The sequence below is a fragment of the Grammomys surdaster genome, unplaced genomic scaffold, assembly GCF_004785775.1.
Source record: "Grammomys surdaster isolate TR1022 unplaced genomic scaffold, NIH_TR_1.0 169, whole genome shotgun sequence".
NCBI classification, from domain to species: domain Eukaryota; kingdom Metazoa; phylum Chordata; class Mammalia; order Rodentia; family Muridae; genus Grammomys; species Grammomys surdaster.
In genome coordinates, this window is record NW_021604617.1 from 11509630 (window position 1) to 11529004 (window position 19375).

Here is a 19375-nt window from a genome sequence, read left to right on the forward strand (position 1 = left end):
GCACCAGGTGGGGGAAAAAATTCATTCAGGCCCTGCAGGGCGCAAGCGCACTGCTGGGCCTCATCTAGGCCTTGCCTAGAGCCATGAAAGTTCCAGCCTCAACGCCCAGGAAGGCACCAACCTCCATTTTTTTCCCTTCCCAGTTTCTCTTGTTTCTCTTCGGGAACTCCAATGGCTGGCACGGTCCTTGGTGCTCAGGGCTCCATCCACTTCGAGAAAACCTAAACGGAGAGGACTCCAGACCCTGCGCTCCTACAGGATCAATGTCAGGCATTGCCACTGAGCTTCCCGGAGTCAAAAGCATCCTGGGAGGAAGCAGGACACACCTTTACCCTGTCCCTCCAATCCTCAGGTGTCCCCTGTGCCGGGAAGCCACCCCTCGGGTCGCCTTGAAACCCCCCGCGCCGGGCAGGCAGGCAGCCGCGCGCTACCCGAGCCTGCGAGGCACGGTGGGCGGTTGGCCGGCCGCCGGCTGCTACCAGTCGCGAGTCCCCGAGGCCCTGCGCCGGGCGCCTGGCCGAAGGGTCGCCTCTCCGGGCGTCCTTCTCCTTGCCTCAGTGCCCCGGACCTGGCTCGGTGGGACCGTCTCCGGACGCTCAGGGAAGCTCTCGGCCGGCCGCAGCCATGAGTTCGACTCCAGGGCTGCCCACTCCCGGGGCCTCACTGGCCCTGCGGGTGTCCTTCGTGGACGTTCATCCCGAGGTGATCCCGGTGCAGCTGTGGGGGCTGGTGGGTCAGCGGCGGGAGGAGTACGTGCGGCTGAGCCGGGAGATCCAGGAGGCGGCAGCCACGCGCGGCCCCTGGGCTCTGGGTGGGGCGTCGGCATCGCCGGGGGAGCTGTGCCTGGTGCAGGTGGGGCTTATGTGGCACCGCTGCCGCGTGGTCAGCCGCCAGGCGCAAGACAGTCGCGTCTTCCTGCTGGATGAGGGCCGCACCATCACGGCGGGCGCGGGCTCGCTGGCACCAGGGCGCAGCGAGTTCTTCCATCTGCCCTCCGAGGTGCTAGGATGTGTGTTAGCCGGTCTGGTGCCCGCGGGCGGCGGTGGCACCGGCGGTGGTGAACCCCAGCACTGGTCCCCCAGCGCCGTGGACTTCCTTAGCAACCTGCAGGGTAAGGAGGTGCACGGACGGGTCCTGGACGTGCTGCTCCTCCATCGCCTGGTCCTGCTGGAGGTGCCCGTTGTGTCTCAGCAGATGGAGGAGCTGGGTCTGGCCCGGCAGGTACCCGACAGCCTCTTCTGTTCGCTGCTCAAACGCTACCTGACTGCGGCCGGGCTGGGTAGCTCAGGAGCTCCGGTTCTCCCGCGAGCCGCGCCCAAACAAGAGCATCCTGGGTTGGATTATTTTTATCCCCAACTGCAGCTGGGAGTGACGGAGCCGGTGGTGGTAACCCAAGTATGCCATCCCCACCGAATTCACTGCCAACTCCGGAGCCTCTCGCAGGAGATCCACCGTCTCTCTGAGAACATGGCCCAGGTGTACCGGGCGCCCACGGGGACAGAGGATGAGGACTCTGGCAGTGCCACCTGGGAGGAGAAGGAGGAGAGCCCTGACAAGCCGGGGTCTCCATGTGCTTCCTGTGGCTTGGACGGACAGTGGTACCGAGCTCTCTTGCTTGAGACCTTCAGGCCTCAGCGCTGTGCCCAGGTGCTTCACGTCGACTACGGAAGGAAAGAACTAGTGAGTTGCAGCAGCCTTCGCTATTTGCTGCCTGAGTATTTTCGAATGCCTGTGGTGACCTACCCTTGTGCATTATATGGACTCTGGGACTGCGGAAGAGGCTGGTCCCGCTCACAAGTAGGTGATCTGAAAGCTCTGATCCTGGGCCAGGCAGTGAATGCGAAGATTGAATTTTACTGTTCCTTTGAGCATATGTATTATGTCACCCTGTACGGGGAAGATGGAATTAATCTCAACAGTGCGTTCGGAGTACAATCCTGTTGCCTGGCTGACCGGTTTCTTCAGAGCCAGGGGATAGAGGAGGAAGAGGATGAAGATGAGGACGAAGTGGAAGCGGCGTTTCAGTCTCAGTCTCCGGCTGAGGAAATGGAAGAGGAAGTTTCCCTCCCATCCTTGAGATCCATCAGGTTGAAGATGAATACCTTCTACGACGCCCAGGTGGAGTTCGTGAAGAGCCCTTCGGAGTTCTGGATTCGCCTTAGAAAGCACAAGAACACCTTCAGCAAACTGACGAAGAGAATGTGCAGTTTCTATTCTTCTGCCAGTAAGCTGGATGGGGTTATCTTGAAACCGGAACCGGATGACCTTTGCTGTGTAAAATGGAAAGAAAATGGCTACTACCGGGCCATGGTCACCCGATTAGACAGCAAGAGTGTGGATGTGTTTCTGGTGGACCGAGGCAACTCTGAGAACGTCGACTGGTGTGACGTGAGGATGCTGCTGCCTCAGTTTAGGCGGCTACCGATACTGGCTCTGAAGTGCACCCTGGCTGACATCTGGCCTCTGGGGAAAGCTTGGAGCCAGGAAGCAATTTCGTTTTTTAAAAAGACGGTACTCCACAAAGAATTGGTGGTCCACATTCTTGATAAGCAGGATCGCCAATATGTCATAGAGATCCTGGATGAATCCAGAACAGGGGAGGAAAACATTAGTAAGGTCATTGCTCAAGCTGGATATGCCAAGTTTCAGGAATTTGAAACCAAAGAAAACATCAGACTCAGTGCCCACTCCCCTGGGCAGGTTTCGGGTCATTTTATTTCGGAGTCTAGCAAAATACCTTCTGTCAAGAAGGTCGAAGGAGACCAGAAAGCCAAGAAAGACAATAAAACCTTCTCAGTTTCAGAAGCTTTGGCCGACACAGTAAGCCTTTCCAACGTTCCCACTGGACAGACCGCACAGGACAAAGAGAAGGCAATGTCTGACCCATCTCTCCTCATGCTGAATTTCTTGAAGACGAAACCAGACTGCTGTGGTAAAGGGGAACTGGAGGTGGGCAGCACCGTTGAAGTCAAGGTGTCTCACATCGAAAACCCTGGCTCCTTCTGGTGTCAGCTGATGAGGAACTCGCAAGGTTTCAGAACCCTGATGTGTGACATCGAGGACTATTGCAAAAGTGAGCCGTCTCCCTATGAGGGGGACACGCGTGCTTGTCTGGCAAAGCGAACAGCAAACGGGAGATGGTCCAGAGCTTTGATTAGCGGGGCCCAGTCTTTAGAACATGTCAGAGTGGTGTTTGTGGATTATGGAGACAAAGACGTGGTATCTATGAAGGACATACTCTCGGTCAGTGATGTGTTCTTCAAGGTTAGAGCCCAGGCCTTTCGGTGCAGTCTTTATAATTTAATTCAACCGACTGGTGAAAATCCGTTTGTCTGGGATGAAAAGGCAGTACAGGCTTTTAGTGGGTTTATCGATAACGCTTGGCAGAATAACTTAGAATTAAAATGCACAATCTTTGCTTTGGCATCAAGGCATGAGGAAGAGTGGTTCAATGTTGTGGACTTGCTGACGCCCTTTCAGAGTGCCTGCCATTTTTTGGTAGAAAAGAGACTTGCTAGGCCTGTAAAACTCCAGAAGCCCCTGGAACCTTCTGTTCAACTACATTCTTACTACTACTCCACCCATGACCTAAAAATCGGAAGTGAGGAATTGGTGTACATAACGCACGCTGATGACCCCTGGACATTTTACTGCCAACTCGCAAGAAACACCAACATTTTAGAACAATTATCATACAACATTATGCAGCTGAGTAAAGCTTTACTGAATTTAAAAGCATCCACCTTGGTCCCTGGAACCCTGTGCCTTGCCAAGTATACTGACGGAAACTGGTATAGGGGAATAATAATAGAAAAAGAACCAAGTAAAGTCTTTTTTGTTGATTTCGGGAACACATACGTAGCCAGCGATCATCTGCTCCCCATCCCCCGAGACGCCTATGATGTTTTACTTTTGCCCATGCAAGCCGTGAAATGCTCATTATCCGACATCCCTCATCGTATCCCGGAAGAAGTCACGGCCTGGTTTCAGGAGACAGTTTTAGATAAGTCATTGAAGGCTTTAGTCGTAGCGAAAGACCCGGATGGGAGACTGATTATAGAACTGTATGACGAGAGTGTCCAAATCAACGCCAGTATTAACGAGAAGCTCGGGCTCCTTGGTTACAAAAACAGAACAAGGAAAAAAGACAGAGAAAATGAAATAATACTCCACGAGACCGAAGTGCTTGAAGATAAAAAGGAGAGCGTGAAGCCATTACCCACAGACTATTTGGGCAAATCAGGAGAGAGCAAAGCACACAGTGCAGAGATTATGGGTGAATCGTGCAAACCCAAGATCAGCCCAGCATGCAAGGAGCTCAAATATTTACAAGGCTCAGCAAAGGCCAACCTAGTCACACCTTATCAGGACTCGACGGGAAACAAAAGTGATGGAGGGTTTCCCTTAACAAGGGAGAAGAAAGAAGACATGTTTGCCAACTCACCCATGAGTGCCTCCAAACTAGACTCCGCTCTTCCTGAGAGAAGAATGGGAGAAGCCAGCAGCAGAGATCTGCCTCCCAAGATCTGTGAATTCCCACAAAAGACAATAGCGCCTGGCTTTAAGACCTCTGTGTATGTTTCGCATATTAACGACCTTTCAGATTTCTACATCCAGCTGATAGAAGACGAAGCTGAGATCAATCGCCTTTCAGAGAGACTGAATGACGTCAGAACACGGCCCCAGTACCACGCAGGTCCACCATGGCAAATCGGAGACGTGATATGCGCCGTCTTCCCAGAGGATAACTTATGGTACCGGGCAGTAGTTCTGGAACAGCAGCCCAACGACCTTCTGTCTGTACAGTTTATCGATTATGGCAACATGTCTGTAGTTCACACTAACAGAACGGGTCGGCTTGGCCCCATTGATGCCGTGTTACCTGCATTGTGCTTCCATTGCTCCCTAAGGGGGCTTTTGGTACCCGACGCCGCCGTAAGTTGTAAGGAAATGGTGGGCTACTTTTCCCAAAGGACAGAAGAGGCTCAGATAAGATGCGAATTTGTTAAATTCCAAGGCATCTGGGAAGTGATTCTCGCGGATGAACACGGAATCATAGCTGAAGATGTGATGAGCAGGTGTGCATTCAATGAAAAATCTCAAGCGGGGCTTACCACCCAAACCATGAAAGGGGACTGTTCGAAGATGGCTAACAAACCCAACATTGATACTTCAGTGTTTCTTAACTGGTATAACCCCAAAGCAAAACTGATTAAAGCCTACGCCACCGTGATAGATGGGCCCGAGTACTTTTGGTGTCAGTTTGCCGATTCCGAGAAGCTGCAGTATCTAGAAACAGAGGTTCAAAGTGCTGCCAAGCAGCTCGCAGACAGGAAAAGCTGCACCCAGTGTCTGCAAATTGGAGATCCCTGCATCGTGAGGTACAGAGAAGATGGGCATTATTATAGAGCCCTCGTCACTAATATCAGTGACGATCACCTTCCGTCGGTCAGGCTTGTGGACTTTGGGAACATGGAAGACTGTGTGGATACCAAAGCACTTTGGAGCATCCCTTCTGAGCTCCTACGGATCCCCATGCAAGCGTTTCCATGCTGCCTTTCTGGATTCGCTGTCTCTGGCGGTGTGTGCCCTCAAGAGGGAAATGATTATTTTTATGACATCATCACAGAGGACGTGTTGGAAATAACAATCTTGGAGATTAAAAGAGACGTTTGCGACATCCCCTTAGCCATCGTGGAGCTAAGGAGCAAAGGCGAGAACATTAACGAGAAGATGAAGAAGTATGCAAAGATAGGCATGCCCAAGAGTGACCTGTTCTGTGAGAAGCATGGCTCCGAGAGAAAGGGAGGCCTTCCCAGTCCTGACCTGGGCCTCAAGAAGCCAAGTCATAAAATAGCCCAAGATAAGACATTCTACATGGAAGCCCGGGCAAGCGAGTTCTCAGAGAGACTTGAGAAGGATTTAAACATTGAAACCAAGCCAAGTAAATTCTATGAACGCAGCACTCGTAACATCTTCGACACTTTCGAGAACTCATGCAAAGGTAAAATGGGTTCTGAGAGGCTAGAAGGTAACATGGATTACCATTTCGTGGACAGAGTCAAGTACGATGATAACTATCTCATTCCAGGATTTAACCCGATATTGGCCCATGCTAGTGACCCAAAGGAGTTACTGGAACTGAATTCACTAGAGGTACCACTCTCCCCCGATGACTATGACGAATGCAAAGAATTCTTAGAACTGGAATCCATTGAGTTACAGCACTCCCCTGCTGGGGAGGAAGAGAAAGAGGAGCTAGGCCTGGGGTCTCCAATGGCACCGCTGTCCCCAGGCTGCCAGGCAGGAGCCACCCTGGGGCCCTTCATGATGCAGCTTCCCCTGGACTGCGAGGCCGAGAAGCAGCTGGAACTGGAGCTCCCCACACCCCAGCTGTCTTTGAATGACAGCATAAGCCCTTTATCCGCAACTGTCAGTCAGAGCATCCAGGAATCCAGGTATGCCGAGGATGAGAGGAAGTCCAGCTGCACGGGCTCTTCTGACGACGACAACAGCACGTCATCTCCACTCCCCCACCACGGGAAGGGCGGCAGTTCCCCGGCACGCGAGGAAACGAACCTGTCTGAAGAGGAGTTTCCACAGTTTGAAAAGAGAGACAGCACCACCTTATTGGCACCCTTGTTCTCTGAAGAAGAAGCCAGAGAAGGAAGGAAGTGCGGGAGCTCCGTACCAGGTGCGTTGTTCTCTTTCTCCTTTTAGTTGATAAGTGATTCTCATTTTCCAGAAAGGGGGAGAGAGCTATTGCGGAGTTACTTACATTTTTTTTCTGAGAAAAATTAAACACAAAGACTTTAGCTCAGACTTGAATTTTGTGAGGGGCGTTTGAATTTTGCTTGTTTGGGTTTTTAGAAGGAAAGCCTCTGTCTCTACAGCAGACTTATCTTGAGTCTGAGCTACCTCTGGCTCAGCCTGATCAGTGGGGGTAGAGAGAGATGGCTCATTAGTTAATAGCACAAACTACTCTTACAGAAGACACATAGATTCTAAACACACACACATCAAGGGTCTCAGGACTCCAGATCAGGAGAGATCCAGTGCCCTCTTCTGGCCTCTGTGGGCATCTGCACACACAGATAACAACTAAAAATGAAAATCTAACCTTTTAAAATGTTTGGAATGGGTGAGAACCTTTGTCAGCTACATTTCATAGAGATGGCTTACATCTGAAATACACAAAGATCTTTAAACATTAGCCATTAAAAAAAAAAGTACTCACAAAGTTTTCTAATCAACAACTTGACCAATTAACTGAATGGACAGTTTCCAAAAGGAGACAACATTTTTAATACACATTTAACATCCTTGGCCATCAGGGGAATGCAAATGGAAAGTGCTTTAGTAAGATGGCTGCCATCAAGAAAACAAATGGAAACAAGAGAGCAAATGAGGGCTAACCTGAGATAAAGGGCCAGCCTTTACTCATTGCCGGTGGGAGTATAATCCGGTGTAGTCACTATGGAAAGTGGTATGGAGGTTGTTTCTCAAAAAGTTCAAAAATAGAACTCTCATAAGATACAACCATTCCTAGTTATATTCCCAAGGGGCTCCTAAGTCCCCCCACACAGACTTGTTTTCTTGGTTAGAGTGTCATGATAAAACACTGTGACCAAAAGCAACCTGGGGAGGAAAGTGTTTATTTTGTTTTATAGCTTGTAGCCTGTCACCCAGGGCCAAGCTTTGACAGCAGGAACTGCCTCCTCCGGGCAGGAGCTGACAGGGAAGCTACAGAGGAGTGCTGCTTACTGACTCGGTCCCCAGGCTTACTCAGTCTGCTGTACTACAGAACCCGGGACCACCAGCCAGGGGTGGCTTCACACACAGTGGGCTGGGCCCTCCCTCATCACCAGTCAAGAAAACGCAGCACAGGCTTGCCCACAGGCAAATCTTACCAAGGCATTCTCTCAGCTGAGAGTCCCTCTTACCAGGTTACTCTAGTGTGTGTCAAGTAGATGTCAAACTAGCCAGCACCCTTGCTTATCATGGTTGCTGCTGAATTACCCACAAAAGAGCTATGAGCAAATCAACCTAGATGTCCATCAGGAGATGAACCAACCACAGAAACGTGGCACACATACTCAGTGGGATTTTATTTAGTCACAAAGAAAAATGAAAAAAAAAATCTCAGGAAACTCGATGGAACTGGGTATCATTATGTTATCCTAAACATCCCAGACTCAGAAAGAAAAATACCTTGCATTCTTTTTCACATGCATACCTGATACATCAATCTTCATCTACGGATGGATGGCAGGGTACAGGCTATGACACTAGAACGCGTTCACTGATAGTGACAATACATGTGTTTAGTAGCAATTTTCAATGTTAAAGGTCAAATTTAAGGATGGTTTTTAGTTTTGTTGTTTTGGGGAAGTGCTAGGATTATATAAAGTTGGGGCATACAGATATGTGTGTGTGTGTGTGTGTGTGTGTGTGTGTGTGTGAAATATATCTTATATATAATAAAATTGAGGAAAGAGAAAACATACTAACATACAACTTGCATGTTCCTGATTAAACAAGGAGAGTAGTAAGTTTTGACTAGAGAAGTGCCCAGTGTCTCCTGCTAAGGCACCAGGCTGTGCACACTGAGTCTCCCTGTGTTCAATTCAGCAGTTCAGCTACAGAACACCTACACTCTGAAAGGCTTCTCGGTTGGATCGAAGTGTGTCGTGTGGTCGAGCCTAAGAAACACATGGTCTAAGTGTGAGATTCTGGAACTTGCAGAAGAAGGAACAAGGGTAAGGGGAAAGTGGGGGACTTTATTTCAAGCCAGACTTGCTTATAAAAGCTTTACTCACGTCCCCAGACTGTCAGAGATTCCGGGTAGCTATTGGCTTATCTCTGCTCATTTCTCCTGGCACTCATTCTCCTTGGCACCTTTGTGGGACTCAAACCTACTCAAACACTGGTGGGACTTTCAGTTTATCGTGGTATTATTTGGTTTTGTATTCTGTCATCTGGAAAACCAGATACACTCGCATTTGTTGGCCTATTCATTAAATTCTATATTCCTGGACCTTAGCCTAACTTACCAATTCTGAATTTCTTGAGGTGGATTCAAGAATATACATTATTACACCATTAATACTAGACAGCCTGGGCTGGAGAGATGGCTCAATGGTTAAGAGCGCTTATGTTCTCATAGAAGAAACCATTTTAGTCCCCAGAGCTCCTATCAGGAAACTCACAACCACCTCTAATCCAGCTCCAATGGAGCAGGCGCCCTCTACTGGCCTGCATTGGTCCCTGTATGCATAAGGTGCACACACACACACACACACACACACACTCAGGCACACACATATACAAATGAGTAAGCAAGTCTTAAGATGGGAGAGCTACTGTGTAGAATGTAAATTAATGTCATTAGCATTCATAGGCAGGCCACATTCAGCTGAATGCCCGTATTTTCCAGCCTTAGAATCATTTCTTAATATTTTGTACCATATTTTAGACATCAAACTGCTTAAGTTTGCATATGTATATGTGTATGCATCTGTATATGTATGCTTTTGCTTTGGTGTATGTCATAAAGCAGTCCCATTTCACCCATGTTCCATCCTGTCTATCACAGGATTTTTGTTTTGTTGTTGTTTGTTTTTTGAGACAGGGTTTTTCTGTGTAGCCCTGGCTGGCTTTGAACTTGGCGGGTGGGGGGATCTGCCTGCCTCTCCCTCCCAGTGCTGGTGTTAAAGGAATGCCCTGGCTCACCACATAATCAATTCCAAATAACCCTTAGTGATTTCCTTTAGCCATTTCTGCTGAGAAACACTGTCCAATATTACTGTGTAGATTTGCCCAATAACTACAAACTCTACCCCCAAGAAAGAGCTGTATACCTATAATCTATCCAAACATTTGAGCATATTGAAGCAGACCTTTCAGGGAAACAGTGTACACACTACACTCTACACTCCATTGTACTCTGATTGTAGGCCCTTTTTTCCATTATACTTGGAATTTTAATTATTTCTGATCCCTTAGCATATATACCCAGCACGTTTGTAGTACTGAGTTTAAAAAAAAAAAAAACAGAGTAAATTTTAACATAACCTTTTTCTTTTGAGACAATGTCCCATGTACCCCAGGCTGGCCTCAAAACTCTGTATTTAACCCAAAATTTCCTTGGACGTTTGAGCCTCCTGTTTCCATCTCCCATGCGTGATGACAGGGCACGCATCATCACCCTTACGGGTTGAGCCTAGGGCTGTGCATGCTAGACAAACACCCAACCAGCTGAGCTACATCCCCAGCCTCTCATGAAAACACGTTTCCTGCTTTATCGTGACGATTCCCATGATGCATCAGTCATCCGCAGTTTGTAAATCTTGCCGGGTTTTAGTTGTGTTTGTTTTGTTTTCACCAGTTGCTCTCTTTCCTCTTGTAGGTTTTGAACCTTTCAAATGGTGTGGAGGAGACAGTAAGCCCTGAGAATGTCTGGAATGGTATTCCCAAGGTAGATAAGAGACCCTCTGAGGTATGCCTGAGTAAGCGTTGAGTAATGAAAGCTTTGTTCTTTGTTTCCCAAGACATTTGGATGAGCACCTTTTCAAAGCCCTTGTCTTAGGAAGAATGCACACAGGGAAAAGAACCTGAATCAACACAGTTGACTACATCAATGACAAAATCAATGTTTCTGGGATTGGAGGCCAAGTATCGCTTTGGGCAAATTAGTCATTCATTATTTATTCCTTGTTTGTCTGTTTTTTCACTTTGAGGTTAAAGAATTAAAAAAAAAGTTGGGTATTAATAATTCATATGACACACACACATATATACATATATATACATATATATACACACATATATACATATATATACATACACACACACATACACACACACACACACACACATATATATATATACACATATATATACATATATGGAGAGAGGGTAGGGCGAAATTTAAAATGAAGTTGCTGGAGATAGCTCAGAACTTAAGGTCACTCGCTGTTTTTGGCTACAGATATGAGCTGAGTTCTCAGGACCTACTTTGGGCATCTCCTAAATGCCCGTAACCCGAACTCCAGAGGATCCAATGCCCTTTCTTTTGGGCCTCCAAAGGACACCTGCACTCACACAGGCACACATAAATATATATAAAATAGATATGTTTTCTATTTAAAAATGAAAAAGAGACCGCCATTTGCCGTCAACCTTGGAAAGACAAGCTGGTTGATGGTTTCGTTGCCTTTCCCACCTTTTGCCACCCAGATTGAATTTACTCCTCTCACACATTGTCAACACGGATGCTGCCGCAGCACGTTACTTGACAGTGTGTGGAGGACCGTCGTGGCGGACAACTTCCACAGCCACCAAGATGTGTCTGCACGGTTGAATCTGAACTTCTCGCTTCCGCCATCTCCAATGGCTGATGGTCACAGTTTCCCTCTGTCGAGCGTCTGTTCCCTGGAGAGGCAGTTCAAGCTTCCTTCCTTCTTAATAGGCTGAGTCATTGTGGATTATTACGTCGTGAACATTTTGAATCACGTATGACCCAGGTCCTGTAAACATCCTCTGGAGAAGGCTGAGGTTTTCATTTTAGTAGATGACTAAGGTTCCTGTTGTAACCTCCATCCATCTCTGCCTTCCGGTTCCAGTTCAGTTTTCAAAGTTCAGTTGTCTTGTTGCCCGGTCTGCCCCGCACCTCCGCCACCGGGGGGGGGGGGGTGTCAATCTGGAACTTCCAGCGGTAGTCAGGTATGAGAGAGTGTTGGGCTACTGCTGCCAAGCGCAGGAGCTGCTCTGAGACTGAGCTCATACTTAAGTGTTAGCATGTTAGCGTTAAAACTCTGCTTCCTCATCCCTGAGATTTCTTCTATGCCATGTCACTTTTTTCTACGTGTGGAGGGCACACAGGCATGTGTACGTACATGCATGTGGAACACAGACGTCAACCTCTAGTGTGCCTTAAGAGCCACCCACTATGTTGGCTTTTGTTTTGTTGGGGTTTTATCATCATTTGTTTTGAGACAATGGTCCTCACTGAGAGGGAACTGGGGCTCTTCGGTTTGGGCATGCAGACTTGGCAGCGAGCTTGTGGTTGCTGCCTACCTCTGGCCCTGTCTACAAAGCACGCTCCAGCACACCCAGTTTTTTTATACGGATGCTGTTGATCGAACTCAGATCCCCCTCATCCCCCGTGAGCTTCACTTTCTGATCCCTTTTGGTAAAGTTGTTAAATGTTTCTTTCTTTGGCTTTCTCTTGGCGATCTTTCAGTTCTTTGTGACCGAGATTGCCATTGGAGTGAAGTGGGCAAGAGAAAAGCATTAAGTACAGCCTTGCTCAGGTAACTGCAGGACTGAGACAGGCTCCTCCCGAGGTCTAGGTGCCTGTACACCAGGGTAACGCCATCCAAGACCAAAAGAAAATAGCACAATGGAATTTCCCGCCCATTTCCTGTCTTCCGCTATTCAGGGTTGCTGCATGTCAATCTCTCTCAAGAGACAGAGCCTTTCTCTGATACTGCTGTCTACCCCATGAACAGTTTTCTGTTTGACCTGCCCTCTGTGCAAAAGTATACAGATGTGTGTGTGCATGCATGTGCATGCATGTGCGTGTGTGTGTGTGTGTGTGTGTGTGTGTGTGTGACTTGTGTCTATTTTTAAACTTTATTATCGGAATGATTTAATTTTACCACAAAAATGTCTCACTAATAAGTTCTACTTGCGCGTAATGCTATTAGTTATTGAAGGTACAGTAATGAATAATAACTCATCAGAGTCTTACCATGAAATGGTTAGGTTGAAAGAGCTGCTATTTCAAGAGCCATGGCCCGTTTTTTTCTTCTTCTTCTTCTTCTTCTTCTTCTTCTTCTTCTTCTTCTTCTTCTTCTTCTTCATTTCCCTCAAAGCCTGGCTAGGTTTTGTTGTGGTTTGTTTTTAATTTTTTGAGAGTTTCATGCAATGTGTTTTGGTCCTCTACGCTCCCTTTCTCCAGCTCTTCCCAGATTCACTTCCTCTCTCTACCCACCCAGCTTCACATTCTTTGTTTTATAACCTTTCAAGACCAATCTGTGCTGTCCAGGTATTCTTGGTTGTGTGGGTTTTCTGCTGGACCTTGTAAGGGCTGGGCTCTAGAGAAAACAGTTTCTTCTTTCAGCCGTCAATGTCTTCATGCCTAGGGGTAGGATTTTGGTCCCAACACCCATTCCCATGTTCGGAATTGGTCCAACTCGTGTTTGCACAGGTCTTGGGCATGCTGCCATAGCATGCTGTGAGTGTAGCTGCTCTGCTCTGTAGTTATGCACGGTCTTTGGCTCTTTATACTCTTTCTGCCCCCTCTTCTGGCAATGAACTCCGAGATTTGGGAAGAGGAGGTCCAGTCTATATGTTCCCTTTAGGGCTAACTATACTGCATCTTCGTAGGCTGGCCTTGAGCTACACACACACACACACACACACACACAGGGTGGAGGATGATCTTGGACTTCTGGTCCCCCTGTCTCCTCCCAAGTGCTGGGATTATAGGTACATACCAGCACACCCGTTTGTACAACTGCCCTCTCTTTCCTCCATCAAACAAAGCTGCCATGGTTGGAAGAACATACATACAGGAAAAAGGCACTTCCCTGCCTGTGTGGGACGCTCCAGCAGAGATGGAACAAACAGAGAGAACTTGATAACGCTAAGGCATGCTTCTGCTTCTGATCCCTGGCCCTGAAACCAAACCTTGACAATTCCCAGGAATTCATCTTACCATTTAACCCCATCTGTGGTGAGGTTCTGATTTCTGTGTTTACAACTCTAACCATGATAATAACTCCAAGGTTCCATTTGTTAGGCTGCATTCCAAACAGTGGGAAAGGACCTTCTTCCCTTCACGCCATTGGATGACACCACCATCAAAGGTAACCCGTGTGCTTAAAACCACAGTGTCTTTGTCACCCAGAATTTCCAAGTCTTAAAGATAGCATTACCTTTAATCTCTCAAATGTAATGAGTTGGGAGCTTCTGTGGATATTAGCAGAACTGAGGGCGGGGGTGGGGGTAGCGTGTTTAAATGTGGTGAATTGGGATGAGTAAGAGGAAGACCTGCTGAAATGTCAGAGGGAACCTGTTGGTGAACTGAGTAAATCTTAGAAGTTAACTTCTGACCTTGACAGATTAGTATTTTAAAAGGCATGAAATAGCATTCTTGGGACAAGCAGGATTGCATCAGTGAGTGAGTTAAGGCACCTACTGCCGTGCCTGTCAAACCTATGGACCCACTGTGGTGAAAGGGGAGAGGTGATGTCTGCCAATTGTCCCCTCACCTCTGCACATATGGGCACCCACCCACCCATCCTCCCTCATCACACAAAATACTAAAACTTAGGTCCATTCTCGGAACTAATTTACTTGCACATCCAGTCTGTCTATCAGTCTTTTGGAATTTCCTTCTGGACATTTAGTTCATCTCCATGACAAGTTTCAGTTTGCTGGGCACCCCCAGAACTTCACATGGCTTTTTTGTAAATAGTACCTTGGTGGGTGGCCATATTGGTCGGTGGGTAAAGAGACCTGCTGCCAAGCCTTGCTGACCTGTGTTCCATTCCTGGATCCCATATGAGGTGTTCTGGTTTGTTTTGAATTGCTGTGATAAATGCCACGACTAAAAGCAACTCGGGAGGAGAGTGTTTATTTAGAACGGTCCAGTCACAGTCAGTCAATGAGGAAATCCAGGACAAGAACTCAGGCAGGAAGCAGAGGCAGGACCCATGGAGAGATGCTGCTTACTACCTTGCTCTATGGTCACACCCAGCTACCTTTTTCATACCTGCCAGGACCACGTACCCAGCGTGGGCACCACCCATAGTAGGCTGGGTTCTCTCCACATGGATTATCAATCAAGAAAATGACATACAGACTTACCCAAAGAACAGTCTAATAGAGGCATGTTCTCAATCGAGTTCTTTCTCCATGGATGACCCTAACTTGTGCCACGTTGAAAACAAACAAACAAACAAACAAACAAACACCTAACCCGTCCATGGTATAAGGAGGAACTGGCTCTTACCAAGTTGTCTGTTTCCACACATCCCTATACATGTGTATATTCACTGATTCAGAGAGAAAGAGAGAGAGAGAGAGAGAGAGAGAGAGAGAGAGAGAGAGAGAGAGAAAGAGAGAGAGAGAGAGAGAGAGGGAGAGAGAGAGGGAGGGAGTGAGGGAGAGAAAGATTGGAATGGTTCTGGTTACTTCTCGGGGGCATCCATCCCATCCTCATCCCCACCCTGTTGTTACTCTGCTTTCTCTCCCTCAGGTTTTTCTTCTGCTTCAGAGGAGGAGAGTGGAGGTGACGCAGATTCGACTGCGGCCAAGCTGAATGCATAAATGCAGCCAATCAGAAGCTGCCTTTAACAACCACGTGCTACCCAGACCAAAGGTGCTGGAGGAAACGTAAAGCACGTGATCCCGGAAGTTGTCCTTTACGGGGACAAATTGATGTGTGGTGGAAGCGTTGGTCTCAGGTTGACAAAAACAGCCTGTGTATTGCTATTTAGAGGTATCTGGCCTTGTTCCTCAGTCTATAGCCTTCTCATGTTTCTTTTCAGCCAGGATAATTTATTTTGCTAAACAATTTGCTAACATATTGCTATATTCCTAAAAGTGCTAACTTTTCAATAGATTGTTTGTAGTAAAATTAAAACTTCTAGGTTCACGATGAGCATGATAGGATGTTGCCAAGTTAGCAAGACTGTCAGAAGCCCTATTTTTCTTTTGAAACTTTGCCTTGTGTGTCTACTGAAATAGGTGGCTACTGTTCTGTTTGAACCTAAAACACAACAATGCAACCCAAGATTTGAATAAAGTTTATCCTTAAAGCTGTGGCAGCCTCGTCTGTTCTTCTGTCTCTCCTCTGTATCTGAGAAATGGGTAACTTTGGTGCTAGGAAAACTTAGTTCTGAGCATGCACTTAATAAGCACATGCCTTTAATCCCAGCACTCAGGAGACAGAAGCAGGAGGATCTCAGTTTGAGGGCAGCCTCATCTATATAGTAAGTCCCAGAACAGCCAGAGCTACATAATGAGACCCTGTCAAAGTAAAATAAAATGCAAATAGCTTTTACCTGTTTGTCACTCAGCTGGTACTTTTAAGACTACATTTATTTGACGTGTGTGTGTGTGTGTGTAAAACATACGTGCAGACCAATGAACAACTTTGTAAGAGCTGACTCTATACACTACCTGGGTCTGGGGGACGGGACCCCCATCATCAGGTTACAACATGAAAAGCGCTTGAAAGATTTCGAGTGCCTTTCTCCTTTCCTGTGAGAAATGCCCAGTGTGCTAGTTTATTTGTAAATTGTAGCTCCCTGGATGTTTTTCATCATTTTTCTCCTTTGAGCATCTGCATAAACCACAAACTGAAAAAAAAAAAGAAAAAAGAAAAAAAACCCATCTCGGTCACAACACTTAACCATTTTTTAAAATAAAAAGATATGCCCAGTGTAAATAGGGTGAGGATATGTGGATAGAAACAAAACTATCAGGCCCTGCAGGCCCATGGGAACACTGAGAATTAAACATTAAAGACTAGGTGTTGTTGCGCATGGTGGTAAGTGTCTTTACACTCAGTACTCATGAAGCAGAGGCAGTCAGATTTCAGAGTTCTAAGCCAGCATGGTCTACATGGTGAGTTCCAGGCTAACTAGGGTTACACAAAGAAACTTTGTCTTGAAAGCTTAACAAAATGCGGGTACCATTTAAGTATGTGGAAAACTGAGAAGTTGCATTACAAAATAAGATGCTGGAGAGATCTCTCAGCAGTTAAGAGTGCCTACTGCCCTTGAAATGGACCAGAGTTCAGTACCCAGCACCCACGCAGGACAGCTCATAACTGTCTGTAACTCTAGTTCCAGGAAACACAATGTCCTCTTCTGGCCTCCACCTGCACCTGCACAAGAAGTGGCAGGCACACTCACCAGTACACACACACACACACACACACACTCTGACACATACACTCTGACACACACACATACACACACATTGACATACACAGACATAGAGACACACATATGATGACACACAGACACACACACACACATACACATGGACACACACATACAGACACACAGAGGGGAATTCTTACAAAGTAATTGAAAAACCTTGTTTGTCTTTGGGATAAATGCAGTAGATAGTTTGGCTGGCATAGCAAGCCAAGTATTATAAATTACCAAGAGGAAAAGAAGTCACACTATGGCCAGATTAAAAACGCCTTCAGTTTTGTGTGAAGGAATTTTGTTCCTTTGAGATATCCAGTTTCTCTTCTCGGTTTGAGTGACCGTGCACTAAGTGGTGGCAAATCAGAACACAGTTACCTACTAACTGAGCTAGAGAAGGATGAAGCCTAAAACTGACAACCCTGGTTCACACTGGCCAGGCCAAGCCATGCTCTGGAGACTCTGGAGATGCAACAGGACAGTTACACTGGAATGAGTACTTAACCAGTGGGCAGCCTACACCCTTGTAGCCCTCAGCAAACATACTCGTTTTCTATACGCTTCTCAGATGTATACACACGTATGTGCCTTTGAATGGCTGGAGAGAGGAATCTGTAGGAGCAGCAAGGGTGAGGATATGAATCTCTAGTTCCCAGGTAAAGTCAGGGGCAGGGGGACTTGTCTATAATAGCAGTGTTCCTCAATGGGGCAGGTGGTGGAGACAGGAGAATCTCTGGTAGTTTGAGGGCCAGTTAACCTGGTATACGAAGCAGAGAAGAACAAAGACCAACTGACTCAGGGTGGAAGGATGTCATCTAACCTCTACACATGCGTGATGACGTGCACCCGCATGCACATGCACACATGAATAAACACACTCATATGCATGTGTGCAAACAGAGTAAACACAAAATGCTATAAGACCCCCTTTAAACTTCCACTTAGCTGTTAATCTTACCGTGTCATCTCATATAGTCTTTTTTTTCTTCTTTTTAGTTTTTTCAAGACAGGGTTTCTCTGTATATCCCTGATTGTCTTGAAACTCACTCTGTAGTCCAGGCTGGCCTCGAACTCAGAGATCAGCCCGTCTTTGCCCCTTGAGTGCTGGGATAAAGGTGTGCACCACCAGGCCTGGCTTGACCATATAAATAAAACATCCAAAGTTGGCTGAGAATTTTGAATGTTTCCTTTGTGTCCTTCACAGTCTTTGGGTAAATAACTAACTGAGTGTGGGACTGTATAAGGGTATCATGGGTCATGGTTGAGCAGGTACTTAGAACCCCGAGATTCTCCGTGGAATTCTGCGTGAGAACCTGCAGGAGTTTGGTCCTTCCCATTATCTAGGATCCTGAAAACAGTCACATTTCCATTGAGTCACATATAGGCCTCAGGCCCTAGAGATTTACATACTAATGAAGGCCAGAGGGCAGAGCAAATTAAACATTCCTCCCCCAGATCCTCCCCTAATCCTCCCCCTTTCTCCCTCCCTATATAACTCGGGACGGCCCTGAGTTTTGGGGGGGTACGCCTAGATCCATCTATTATCCGTCATGTCAATAAACCTTTTTGGAACCAAGGACTTCCTCGTGTTACTGGGGCCCGCTGTCGCCAAGGCCCTCAGGCCGCTGGAACCGTAGGATCTCCCTCCCTGATGTGGGGACCCGCCACGGCGGCGGGCTTGCGCTGCTGTGGCGGCCTTTTTAAAATTTTCCCCACAACTGAGTGGGGTAAATACCTACTGAGTTTGGGTAAATACCTGTCTGAGTGGGGATTCCTGCCCTGCCTCCTCACGGCACCTTCATTTAGTAAACAGAACACACGAGAGATTAAAAACCTAAAGTACCAACACTGACTCTATTGCCCTTGTACCAGGGATTCTAAAACCCTCGCCCACATCCCCTTTCATCGTCACTGGAAATGGGACAGCATCACCAATCCTACAGTAGAACAATGGCTTCACGATCAGATCAAAGGACGATTCTTACCTCAGCCAAATGTCGTAGAGAAACTTGTCAAGTCTGAGCACTCTCACACTGCTCAGACTTAACTCTGATGCTCAGTACAGGGCGCCAAAGGTGGGACAATCTGTTTTCATTGTTTAGTTTGGGAATTTTACGTCATTTACAACATGTTTTCTCTGGCATTGTTCCCAGCAAGAGACTTTGTAAATATGAAAGTAGCTTTTCATTTGACATTTAAAGGACAAGCTTTGTAAAATTATTATTTAGACCAGCAATAATTTTTGTATTCTCTATTTTATGTTCATTGCACTTACCGGGGGAGGGAACCTTAGGTCAGGCATTCATGACTACCCTATATTACAGTGCACATTTAAAAATGCTTATTTGGGTAAATACATTGCTGTTTATCTCTCCCATTCTCTCTCTCTCTCTCTCTCTCTCTCTCTCTCTCTCTCTCTCTCT

General features: G+C 46.9%; 1 protein-coding gene across 2 annotated transcripts; it reads left to right on the forward strand.

The window, feature by feature from the left end:
- The first annotated feature begins 486 nt into the window (after positions 1-486).
- Tdrd6 (tudor domain containing 6) lies at positions 487-15834 on the forward strand. Of its 2 annotated transcripts, XM_028766665.1 has the most exons (6): positions 487-2224; positions 2804-6694; positions 8635-8759; positions 10409-10498; positions 13808-13874; positions 15269-15834. In XM_028766665.1, exons 1-6 carry the CDS (start codon positions 625-627, stop codon positions 15337-15339), a joined length of 5844 nt encoding a protein of 1947 aa, XP_028622498.1. In that variant the 5' UTR covers positions 487-624; the 3' UTR covers positions 15340-15834. The 2 variants fall into 2 exon arrangements, with proteins under 2 accessions (XP_028622498.1, XP_028622497.1); XM_028766664.1 differs by having other exon boundaries at positions 625-6694; positions 8632-8759.
- The last annotated feature ends 3541 nt before the right edge of the window (positions 15835-19375 follow it).

Coding starts and splice junctions, on each gene's coding strand:
- Tdrd6 (XM_028766664.1), top strand. CDS start 625: ATGAGTTCGACTCCAGGGCTGCCCACTCCCGGGGCCTCACTGGCCCTG. Junction 8,760..10,408: donor TTGCAGAAGAAGGAACAAGG/GTAAGGGGAAAG, acceptor TTCCTCTTGTAG/GTTTTGAACCTTTCAAATGG. Junction 10,499..13,807: donor TAGATAAGAGACCCTCTGAG/GTATGCCTGAGT, acceptor TCCATTTGTTAG/GCTGCATTCCAAACAGTGGG.